This window comes from Camarhynchus parvulus, chromosome 1 (genome assembly GCF_901933205.1).
Source record: "Camarhynchus parvulus chromosome 1, STF_HiC, whole genome shotgun sequence".
NCBI classification, from domain to species: domain Eukaryota; kingdom Metazoa; phylum Chordata; class Aves; order Passeriformes; family Thraupidae; genus Camarhynchus; species Camarhynchus parvulus.
Genome location: NC_044571.1, coordinates 62798304 through 62811132, shown reverse-complemented (window position 1 = coordinate 62811132; position 12829 = coordinate 62798304). Strand labels below are relative to the sequence as shown.

Below are 12829 nucleotides of genomic sequence, written 5' to 3'. Positions count from 1 at the left end.
ATAAAGAACGTATTTTAGTACATAATATAAGTCTGGCAGTTTGAAGAATGACTACAATGACAGGGACACTGAAGCACTATTAGTATGTGCTTCCCTGTCAAGTGTTAGTAGCACAAATTCTTAGAAAAGAATTTGCGTTTACCCTGCCTCAACTGATTTATTAAAAAAAATTAGCCTAAGAGGAAAATTACATTCCTAGTGGATTCTTTTAGAGGCTTAGTTGAAAAGGGCTATGAAGAAATTCTGTGGAGATTTGCTTGAATCCATTTGAGTGAGATCTTGGTGTTCCCTGACTTAAGAGGTCTCAATCTTTGCAGTCCATGCTTAGGCCATACACTGGTATCTACTTCTTTTTAGTCAATTTGTTCCTTTTCTGAGACAGATGAGCACTAACCAAACAGGAACATTATGATAGCTCTCTCTTGTCACAAAGGTGAATTAGCAGAACTCAAATGTAGAGAAGTTGCCTACCTCTTCTAACTGTGTATCTGTAGCTAAATCTTTATCTGAAGAAGAATCTTGGAATCTGACTTGGGCTCACTGGGCTTAAAAGGGATATCCAGAAAACCTGAATCTACCTCCATCGCTGGCTTGAACCCTTAGTCTCTCCTTGGATGTAATTGCAGGGGCAGGAGCTGCTTGTTGTCATCTGTGAGTGTATATAATACTGGCTAGCATTAGGAACTCTGGTTTCTAATGTTGAAATGTTCTTGAAGTTCTGCTTTTTGTCCTCAGAAGACTCAATCATAATTATGTTAACTTTTGTGCCTCAAGAACTTCTAGTGGCTACTGAGCTCCTACTAAACTTTCCCCTGACCTGAAGAAACATTTTGTAATGGTATTTGTTACCTGCAGGCAGAGATTTTCTTGTTAATTTCTTTTCCCTTTTAATCTTGGAACCTCACAACAGCTGATACTCTTCAGAGCTTTCCTGCATGTCCAGTGATGAAAAATATGTAGAAATTCATATTTGACACCTTTCCCAGTTCTTTAGAGCATCCCATTGGCCATGTCCCCTAGTACTAAGTTCAGTGTAGCACAGAGCTTTTAGGATGTTCCCTTTACCCACAAGGAGTCTTCTGTTAAATCATGTTTTTGAACATTTGAAACTTCCTTGCATTAGTCTATATTTTTTTTAATCCTGTGGCCATCTTCCAAGAAGATAAACAGAAGAAGTACCAGGATCTGCAGGACTTGAATACTTCCTGTTCATGCAACTTGACCATCCCACTGTCAGTGAAGCAAATGATGGGCATCTGTCATAAAAACTGGACAAGAAAATGCACTCCTGGTATCATTACTGTTATCTGTTCGTTTGGCACGTTTGCCAATGCCCTTTGTAGGCTGCTGTAGTGAGATCTCTACCAGAATGCTGGCAATACTTAGAACCAGCAGTCAGCACCTGTTTATGAGCTTCTGTACTTACTGTACATTGTACACATAGTTCAGGCAGTGTTGAGGATCTTCTCTTTAGGAGACCTGCTGTGTTTTGTTTGTGACAAGGTTTTACCCTTCATCAGAATTCTACTCTGATGCTTCTGCCTTTGAAAGGACTCTCTCACCAGGCTTTGAACAGGACAGCTGTATCCAGGTATGTTCATGTGTCTTCATTTTCACCGCAGGAGCCTTCAGAAGGGGCCAGTGCTTTGATTTAGGCAAAACCTTTTTGAGTGTGCTACAATATGTCCAAATACAGGCGTTTTAAAGCCATGGCAGGCTGCAAATTATCTTCTTTTACCTTCTGTAGGAGTGATTGGCCTGTCAAATTACTGGAGAGAGCATTTTGGTTGTCTAGGGATTGGACACTTGCAGATGGACAACGATATTTTAAATAGTCTTAGAGACACTGTTTAGAACTGAAAGGTTTCATGAACACTGACTTTATAAGAAATGCTAATTAGAATAGAAACTTTTAGTACTTCTCAGTAAGTACTAGCCTCTCTGCCTCAGGCTGATGTGGAAACTCTTCTATATTGGTCCTGACAGTTGTTTTTCAACTCAGCCACCTGCAAACAGTGAGTAGCTACAGGAACATTGTCGCTCCTTCTTTCTTTCCTTGGCTGAGGTACTTTTTTCCTGGAGCCTATCACACCATATGACTGATGGCCTGAAGACATTGCCTGCACTCACAGAAATTGTGGCGTTATTCTGTGGTCAGTTACATCCTGTGAAGTTTCTTTCCCTCTCTTGAGAGGGTATAATATCTTGGCCTTAGAATATGGACTGTTTCTCGTACTTGTTTTGGTTAAGGTTAACAGTAGGAGGCATTCTGGGAGGTATGCTCATGATGCTGAAGGATTGGATAGTTGTGTGTGCAGGTATAGAAGGCTTACTGGAATAGGAGAGGCTCTTGTTCAGCTCAGTGACTGGTGTGGGAAAATTAGGAATTAGGAACTCCAGTTTACATACATACACTACACTGCAGGTCTTTCTGGTGAGCCCATCAGTTAATGTGTTCCTGCCTGATGCACTTCATCTGCATACACTGCTTTCTTGGTGCTCAGCTGCCTGCTCCTTCCCATCTTCCTTCTCTGCAGATCTACCTGCCAACAAGCTGCCTGTGGTGCTTGTCTGTACTGATGTGATGTGCTCCATGTATGCAGCCGTTACTGCACGGCTCTGGAGCCAGTCTAGGTGGCTTTGTGCACTCTTTGAGGATCTTGTTTCTCTTCTTACAACTTGACTAAAATTAAACTATGCTAAGTCTGTGGGATGTTGTCTTCTGCATTAAAGGGTTATTCTCATGCTTGTTTGTAGTTCTAGATTTGTTTTATCTGAAAAGAAAAATATATTGACTGGGAGGATTTCAAACTTGTTTTAAGTTATTTCTAAGATGTCTGAAAGGTAAACAAGTCCCAGAAATTTTGGACCCGGAATTGCTGTTTTTAATAACATAAAATAAAATATTGGGGACCCATCAACACATCATCCTGTTTAGAGGTTTTTTTAGATATTACAAACAGGGTGTGGTATAATAAAATCTCTATGAGTACTGTGGTTATCAGATAATTGGAGACTGAAAAGCCTGCCTTTCCTTGCTAGTACACTAGATTTCTCCTAGATGTTAGAGCTAGCTCTTACTCTTTTTCAAGATTTTGCATCATTAAAGAATTAAATCTTAATTAACTTATAAAACAACCAAAACCAAATATAAAAAGGTGTTCAGATATATGTACTGTATCATCATCTTCCATTGCCCCTTCTGTCTTTGTACCTCTAGACATACCAAACAAAATATTAAGTCTAAAATTTAGAAGAGATAATTTCATAGTTTTGGTATAATACTTTTAATACATTTTAGATTTGTTAAAAAGTGTAAATAATTGATGAATTGTTTTCTTTCTTTTTAAATTACTGTTTTATGTCTTCAAATTCATCAAATTAAGAATATTAAAATGAAATGTTAAATGGGTATTTTACCACTGAAAAGATAATTTTATTCTTTTGTAATTCCTTAAAGGAACTAAGACTGGAGGGTGTCTTGTTTTTTGTCAGAAATAAGGCTAATAGCATGAGTGGGAAATACTGCAAGTGCCAGAGTGCATGGAGCATGCTACTTTTACACAGAAAATGCAAATAGATGTGACCAGGGAGCTTCAAAACAAGGTTTAGCTGAAAAATAATCTTTCAGTGAAAAAGAATTTCTGTTACGTGTGGCTAAATGTTAATATCATGCAGAGCTATGAGTATTGTGAATGCCTTTTAGAAAACTGATCCCCAGAGTGTGAGTTTTAATTAATTCAAATGTCATGGATTGTTGTAGATCTGTCTGATTAGCAAGCTGCCAGATTATTACAGCTAAGATACTGCAAATTCTATTTGCAGTTACAAATGCCTTTAAAAAAAAAGCAACCTTATCTATACTTAAATGTTGAAAGGGTCCATTGTGCATCACCACCCTGTACTAATAAGCATTAAAAGTGGCTTTATTTTTTGTCATTTCTTTACAGAACAAAAGAGATGAACATCTTTTGAAAAAAAGAAATGTTCCTCAAGAGGAAAGCTTAGAAGATTCTGATGTTGATGCTGACTTCAAAGCAGTAAGTTCCTTGATTCTGGAATTATTTTTACAACTTTGGTGGTGTAACTAAACAATATATTATGTTATCTTGCAGTTATTTGAAAGTAAATTTATTAACTGATACACTGTTAAAATAAGTTTTCTTGTATTAGATGTTTAAGAAGGTTATAATTTGTCAGCAAAATTACTAAAACTTTTTTTTTTCTTTTCAAGCAAAATGTAACACTAGAAGCTATACTGCAGGTATGTTACATTTAACTCTTTTAACTAGAAGGGTGTGTTCTGTGCATTTTTAATTTTTACTGTGTTTTTAATTTTTTTTTTCAGAATGCCACAAGTGATAACCCAGTGATCCAACTCAGTGCTGTCCAAGCTGCAAGGTAAAATAAATAAAGATAGAGAAACATAATTTATATATGGTTTTTGTTATAAAAGTTACTTACTTTTACTTTCAATTTCACAGAAAACTCCTATCCAGTGACAGAAATCCACCTATTGATGACTTAATAAAATCTGGAATTTTACCAATTCTGGTAAAATGCCTAGAAAGGGATGATAAGTAAGTATTCTTTTCAAAATCTTCACTGTTACTAGAAATTTACATTAAGAAAAAAATGATTATTTGAAACAAAACTGAGGATTCCAGCACCATAGAATCTGACACAGTGGATCACATTCCATGGTGATAAATTACAAGTTCTCCAGGAATATTTATTCTGCCACTAGTGTGTTTGAGCATATCCAAGTAATGGAGAAAATCTTACTACATTTCTCACTGGGTTTGAATATTTCAGCATTTTACTAGCTTTTTTTTAGAAACCTGCCACAGTCTTGTGTGTATTTGTGTGAACGCAGAGAACATGCCTGGTTGTGAACAGGGGATTTTTGCAGAATACATTTGTCTTTTCCATTAAGATTATTAGCTGAAGTTTCTGGTTTCTTCACTGCAAGGTGTGTTTCCTTCTGGCTCTCTGCTGCTCTCTTATGTGATGGTAGAACATGGTGAGCATGCTCTCTAAGTCTATTGAAAAATAAAGATCTTCAGTAAAGAACGTAGAGAACACTGAGCATATAGCTGCAGGCATTTAATGACATGTAAGAAACAAAACATGCCATATTCAACAAATCTTGAGCCCCTGATTTGGATAGATAGGGATTAACACAGTTGAGGTAAATTTTTTAGCCTGTCTTTGATCTCAGGCAGACATGAATGTATTTATAGTATTTCCATTTTCAATGTTATTTCTGCAGCTATGAGAGCTAGGAACTTCAAAAATATGTTGTGGTATTTTTGGTATATTTTGATGGCTGCAAAACTACGAACTGTGAGTAGGTTTTTTTCTGAGCTTGTTTAACAAAACAGTTGCTTAGAAGGCAGCTGACAATAACATTCAAACCAGGAAAGAATTTTAAAATGGGTCATGAACACTTGTCTGCTCTAGAAGTAAATGGTTCAGTGCTTTGAAAATTCTTTTTAATTTTAATCTTCTTCTAGTTTTTGTATGATTTACCCTTGTAAATATTTAATAAGTCTTTCAAAATTGAACTCAATGTTTTTTTAAGCAGTCCTTTTAATCGTGATTGCTATGTAATATTTAGCAGAGTTAAACTCTGAAAAGACTTTGCATAACAAATCATTAAAGCTGTTGTTCATGTTATACTTGAAAGCTTATCATGAGAGAAAGAAAAAAGGGACTAACCTAAAACTAGAGTTTTAATACACTTGATCCTAAAATGTAAAGGTTTATAGGTAGCTGCAGACAGGTGTGATTTGTTTTTACCTCCTTTTTAATTCTTCCCATCCCAAATAAAACCTCAAATTGCTTTGGAAATTAATACACACAAAAAAAAATTAAAAGAAGCAGGTATTTAAAACTATATATAAAACATGACTGATAAAGACACAAAACCCATGGAAATGAAACAGTCAGCTGACAGTAAATATTATCTGTTCTTCCTAAATCCAGACACTTACAGTTGTGCTAATGACAATGGGCTGTAAACTCTTTTGTAGCTTGTAGAACTCTTAACTTAAGCAGCAGTTTTCATGCAAACGGTTTTACTTAATGCTGTTGGCACAGACAGCAGTTGACAGACATCTTGGAAGAGATGTTGTCTCAGCTTTCATGACATTTGTAACTAATTTTATCTGTATTTAATAAGACAGATGTGATGCTGTCTTTTCATACTGATTATAGATATTTTGCCTGTCAGTGATGGTGCAGAAAAATGTCTGTATCCAAGTGTACCAGCTTGCACTTGATCTGGAATGTAATGGCGGAAGAATCAAGTTTAATTGGTTGTTTGGTTGGAGTTTTTTTGTTACAAATATTAATTCAGAATGATGGATGGTTTACAACAGGTCACAGAATGCAAGATCTCTTTTTTTCTTACAGCTTTTCCCCTGAAAAGTCCAGGCTTAGATGTTGGAGTTTTTTAAATGTTAGCCCAGTGGTACTGCCTAAATGTAGAGTATTTCTTATGGATACAGCTAGCAATATTGAAATGAACCATAAAATAGTCTTCAGATGATATATCAACTTATAACTAGTATAAAATTCTTTCATTACAGTCCTTCATTACAATTTGAAGCTGCCTGGGCATTGACTAACATAGCATCAGGCACTTCTGCACAGACTCAAGCTGTTGTACAGTCAAGTAAGTATTACAACTTTGTTTTTTTGGGGGAGGAGGCAGTGGGGGTGGATATTGTGGGAAAAAGAAAGTATTTGGATAACAAATGACGTTTCTCATCAATACCATTAAAGTAATAAATACATGCTTGTCCTGAAGATTTCTGAAAGATTTCTACATTTGCTCTTGAACATAAATCTGCTTGTCACTAACAATTAATGTTAAGGATGCCAGACAGGATTTCCCATAAAGGAGACAGAGAGTGACAGATGACACAATAACTATGACAAAAATCTAAGTCCTTTCTCGTTCTTGGTTTGGTTTCTGAAATCATGTACCATTAATTGCTCTGTGGCTAACACTTAATTAATTCTTTCTGCCTCAAATTGTGTTCAAAAATCTTATTAAAGTTGTTAAATATATAGTTATGTAAGGTTGCACATTTAAATACATTGTTAAGAAAAATACCATCCTTTTCTTGTCTGTATGATTAGTATCTCCTATACCCACAAGTTTGTTAAGCTGCTTTCATTTCTTGTTTAACCAGACAGTGAGAAAGGAAAGAAACTCTAAAGTCAAATAAAGATAAATTAATCAAATAATTTTTTCAGGATTATATCTATAGCTTTTATGGATCAACATACTTATCTTAAAACAATCACCTTTGTGCTAAATAGAATATGTTGTCATAAAACACTAGATTATAGATAAGCAAATATATAATAAGCTATCTTGACTTACTCATATTCTTATTTTTATATGGGAAAGTGGTGACTTAGTTGTTTGAATTTTTTTTACTGTGTGAACCTGCCTTTCAAATTAAAATGCTGGTTTATATGTTTTCATGGGTAAGAAAATAACAATTAGATTCTGTATATTTAAGATATTGGAGCAATATTATTGTTATTGTTGTTATTGTTACTATTATTATTATCCAAAATAAGATTTGGATAAAATTATCTTACCAAAAAGAGCTTTGGATAAAAATCCAAAGGCATTGAAACAAAAAAATCAACATCTTGAATTTGCTTCAAAAATTTCTGATGTGATTTGGGCACCTCTGTTTTTAGATTGCTTTTGTGGTGTCTAAGTATCTTTGAAAATCTACTCCCAAGTTTTTTCTTCCTTCTCAACTTGTTCTTTGGTTAGTCATTGTTTTCTTTCTTTTTCATGTTCCACAATGTTGTCCTGTTTGAGTGAAGCTAACAGAAAGGATGTTTGTAGTATTAGCTTTGCAGGAAAAAATCTCAAAGAAAAAATTAAAAGTAGAATAAAAGTATGTACAGCACAACTAAAAGCATTATTGTTACCTGAACAATTACTAGAAGTTCAAGTTGGGACATGTTTATCCCAAAATCTGTTTAGTTAATGCTTGAGAAGAAGAAAATGTGCTAAATGACTTCAGAGAATCAAAAAGCATTTTACTCATGAAGAGAAAACAGATGAAGTTTAGTCTGAAAGTCTTGCTGCTTTGACTGGGAAATGACCAAGGGAAAACAGTCTCCCAGCTCTTCTCCCTTGAGATAAGGAAGGGTTTGAGGAAACAAAGCAATAGGCCCTTGCAGCTACAGAAGAGGCTGATGCAGCCTTAATACAAAAGAAGGCATCCTCCTGCAGTCAGGAGGGACAGATGGTACTTGGAAGGCCCAGCAAAAGAGAAGTACTATATGCACAGAACAGCTCCTGGCAGAAGCCAGTTTGGAGCAGGAATAATTAATTTTTTGAGAGTGCTAGGTCAGGTACCTTCAACTGAGTGCTATTATGAAATAACTTCATTCCTGGTTTTGAAAGCATACCAGGATTGCAGTGTAATATAAACTACAGAGTTGACCCTCTTCTCCAAAAGATGTTGAATGCATGTATGGCTGAATTGTAATCTCAGTAATTGCTGAGAAGGAAGCTAAAATATTCCACTTGAGCTAATGGAAGTGGGGTGATTTTGTTACAAGAGTGAGTGTTCTTAAGCAACAGTGTGTTGCTGTCCCTGCTTGTCAGTTATAGGCAATGGCTGAATCACTCCTCTGGGGTGGGCAGGGAATTTTAGGTTGTCTTTGTTCTTCATGGGTCGGTATTTTTCAGGAAAATATATCAGAGTTTTTTGGCTTATTATCACTTTACATTATCAACACAATATTGATTCACAGTTGCTCACAAACTGTGTTGCACTTTTAAAAAATTTGTGAAGCTATTTCTGCAAGAAAAATACTCTTTAACGGTATATAAATTGATCTAGTTAATTCAGACTATAGGATGAGTATGATCATAAATAGATTTTAAAAAGTGCTGCAAGAGTTACTGTGTTCCAAACAGTATGGCTTGTCTGAAGGAAAGCAGTGCATGGGGATAGTAGTGGGATGGTTACTTAGCTCTATCAAATGTATTTAATTCCACAGAGAATAATATCTAAAATCAGTATCACTTTCTTAATTTGGTACGTTGCTGGCATTATATAAGAGCAAATTAAAACGTGTCTTGGGCCTGGCAGATGGATGTAAATCTTCACTGCATATGGAAACTAACTATAGCCACCTCTTGGGAGGAAGCTGTTTTCTTAAAGTCAAGATATGAAGCACGTTTGCATAAGTGAGCATGTCATTTTGCTTGGTATGTGTTGTGATCCTGGATAACTGGAAAATCAGAATTACGAGGACATGAAACCTCAGGCCTGCATACTTGAGGGTCTGCCTATCTGCTTTGAGAATCATGGGGAAATGTTTTAATGTGGGGAGCGTTGTGGATTAATAATTCTGTTCTTAAGTCTATTTTTCCCTTCTCCGGATATATAGAGAAATGTTCAGCTCAGGATTTTTGCACCCTTCATAATATAAACATTTATAAGGCATGTTGGAGAATGTGTTTTGTGTAAATTAGTGAACATGTTGCTCATATACCAAGATTCAGCATTAAACAGATCTAATCTTTGCATTCTGCAGATGCAGTACCCCTCTTCTTGAGACTACTTCATTCACCACACCAGAATGTTTGTGAGCAAGCTGTCTGGGCTCTCGGAAACATTATAGGTAACTTGTTGTTTTAATGATTTGAATTCAGGGAACATTTCATTTTAGAACTTGACTTTTTGAACATTGGCATTATCATAAGAGACTATGTTTCCTCTGAATTCTGTGTCTTGATACAATTTTTTGAACGTATCTAATATGGCCAGAATTACATATGTACCTCCTGGGCTTTTTTCTAAATGATAGTATCACTTGCTCTGCAAAATACTAACAGGATAAATTTTATGTTTCCTAAAATATACATACATAACTTTACATATGTATATTTAATTAAATATGACCTTTTAGTAGTAGATTATTGGTGAGGAAACATAGAATTTCAGTATCCCAACATGTCATTGCATACATTTCAAGATTTTCCATTTTTAATGTAATTTCTTTTGCAACAATTTTCATTTCTGTAGGTGATGGTCCTCAGTGTAGAGATTATGTCATATCACTGGGAGTTGTCAAACCTCTTCTGTCCTTCATCAATCCCTCCATTCCCATCACCTTCCTTCGGAACGTCACATGGGTCATTGTAAATCTCTGCAGGAATAAGGACCCCCCACCGCCTATGGAGACAGTTCAGGAGGTAAATAAAGAATTATGAGACAGATAATGTTTTATACTCTGGGCTGCAGGCCAAATGTTTTACATTGTCATACTATAAATTTTTGCATGTTTTTTGTCACTGCACATGTGTTGCGCCACTCTATCATACGTTAGATGAAATAATTTGACCAATTTGGTGGTTCTTGCTACAGATGTAATAAAGGTATTTGTAACATCTGAAACTGAGTAAGACTAAAGTGATGAGCTATACAACAAAAAAATTAACATACTAGAAAGTATTAAAATACTCAGCATTACATGTTTTCACTAAAAATAAAAAGGCCACAATATGATTTTGTACATAGAAGAATTCAGATGTAATTATTTTCAGCAAGAGGAAGCGTAAATAAACAGTGACATGTAGTACTGTTTGTGTTTCCACTCAGTGTGCGCATGCAGTCAATGCCAAGTCCCAACCTGAGCAGAAATCCTGAAAATCCTTTTAAACTGGTGAACAGAGCAAATGCTCAGTTTATAATGTTGGCACAGTTAGTAAAATTGAGCTATTTGACTAGAACTGTAATTGTAAGTAAAGTTCTTGATTTTAAGATAAATTCAAAAGTGTAGATACAGTTTTTGAAGGCATGTGAAGTATGTTACTGTTAACAGCTAAACTTTAATGACATTTTAAGAATGAAGCAGAGAAACAAGGAAACTTTTGCAAGTAATGCTTTACTAAATAAAGCACTCTGTTCAAAGCAGTTTTATCACAGCCCAGTTTTATATTTTCTCCATTTGTGATTATAAAAAATTAAACTTTAATCCAAGAGGTTTATATATTGATATTTGGCTAATAATTTTTGTGTGTGATAATTAAGCTTTTAAAATATCAGCAGGGTATCCTTATGTATCCTCTGTTATTTGCTTGTTTTCTCTCAAAATACAGCCTACATTCTGTGTCTGGAATCTAGTACTGTCTCATATTTTCAGAAATTTGAAATACAGATAATACAGGTATTTTTATACATACTTTGAGGGAATGACCAGCTACTGGAAAGTATGTGATTACAATATACTAAAGTAGACTCTAAGCTTTGTGATTGCAATACTTGGATTCATAATTTTACCACCAGTTTTGTTCTACCGTAATGACTGATGAACTTCTTTTCAGATTTTGCCAGCATTGTGTGTTCTCATTTACCATACAGATATAAACGTAAGTAATTTCTAAAGTTTTAGATATTTAGATTCTTTGTTTTCTCTAGAAAGATAATGCTGCAGGATTTTCTTAAAGTAGTAAACTTGGATTTGTGTGTTAATTTATGTATAATTAAATCATAAATGCATAATTAAATATGAAGACTAATGTGATTGTAGCCATTCAGAGCATGAAAAAGAAAATGCAAATACTATTTCTGAAATACCTTTTGTAGAAGATGGCATTTTTTATCCTATACATTTGAAATAGCTTTAAAAATCCTATCTTTAATTGAGCACTAGAAAATTAAAGTGTCAGCTTTACCATCAGCTGCACTTTAATTCTGCCCCAGTTTATAATTTTGCCTAGATGATATGTAATAGGTGTAAAGAAATTAGATATAATTCTGTATATCAGTCCAGTAAAATATTGTGATCATAAGGGTAAACCTGACTTCTGTAACTTGTTGGGTGCCTGACTTTGCAACGTTTAATTAAAGAAATCACGTATTAAAATATATTTAAACAAACAGCTATAAACTATTGTTTTGTGGCACCTTTGACAACCTTCATGTTTTTAATACTAAACCTTCAGTACTTCCCACATTCCTGAATCGTGAGTTTGCCTGTGTTTTTCCAAGTAATGTCCTAGGGAGTGGATTTACCTCATGAAGCCTTATATATTGGGACTTTAGAACAGAGATCTGTGTAACTGACAGATGTTGAGCTGTTTTTCTCCTCCTTCTATCAGGACTTTGTAATCCCTGTACTGATCCTTTAGTTTAGGGAAGAAGGAATTGAACCCTTGTGTTGGGTTTGGGGATAAAATAAAGCATGAGATCAGTGGGACTGTCATTTGTTAGTTCAACGCTCTAGTAGCAGTGTTTCTGCTGCTTTTTTAATGGTGAAGTGGGCTTGCCTCCACAAAATATTTGTACAGTTTAAGCTGGGATTTTGCCAGGGTTTTCCCAGTGTAATGTGAGTGGGAGACAGCACATGGTGACTTTCCAATGAGTAATTTGGACAAAGCTGAACAGAATTCACTGCAAAACCAAATACACTTCTAACCTGTAGGCTCTTTTTCTCTGCCAAATTTTAAAGCTTTTTGCAAGCAATGATTGTATGAGAGCTTATTGATGTAGGTATGAGACTGTGATGCCAGGTTTTGACTGATCTCAATTAGGGTGTCTGTCATTTTGATCCTGAGAGTCAGGTGCTAGTTTGGAGGTACCAGTCTGGTCCCAGCCTCTCCATACTGGAGCAGCAAACGTATCTTTGGAGATGAGTCAGTGATGCAGGTAGGTCAGCCCACAGTCCTGTGAGCGCTTCTGGCGGCTGCTGCTCTCGTCACCAGCAGGGCTGTGGGGCAGCAAACTGGTGAGGCACCATCTCTCACTGCTTCTGCTGCCAGAGTGGCTCCACT

The 12829-nt window shown here is 35.5% G+C and overlaps 1 protein-coding gene across 1 annotated transcript in view; it reads left to right on the top strand.

The window, feature by feature from the left end:
* The window catches only part of KPNA3 (karyopherin subunit alpha 3), a 47643-nt gene that overhangs the window by 24258 nt on the left and 10556 nt on the right, over nt 1-12829 (top strand). Inside the window, exons 3-10 of the mRNA XM_030955440.1 lie at nt 3951-4040; nt 4235-4264; nt 4349-4401; nt 4485-4580; nt 6594-6679; nt 9589-9675; nt 10080-10249; nt 11381-11425. Coding sequence (XP_030811300.1) covers nt 3951-4040; nt 4235-4264; nt 4349-4401; nt 4485-4580; nt 6594-6679; nt 9589-9675; nt 10080-10249; nt 11381-11425 — 657 coding nt within the window. The remainder of the gene's footprint in view (nt 1-3950; nt 4041-4234; nt 4265-4348; nt 4402-4484; nt 4581-6593; nt 6680-9588; nt 9676-10079; nt 10250-11380; nt 11426-12829) is intronic.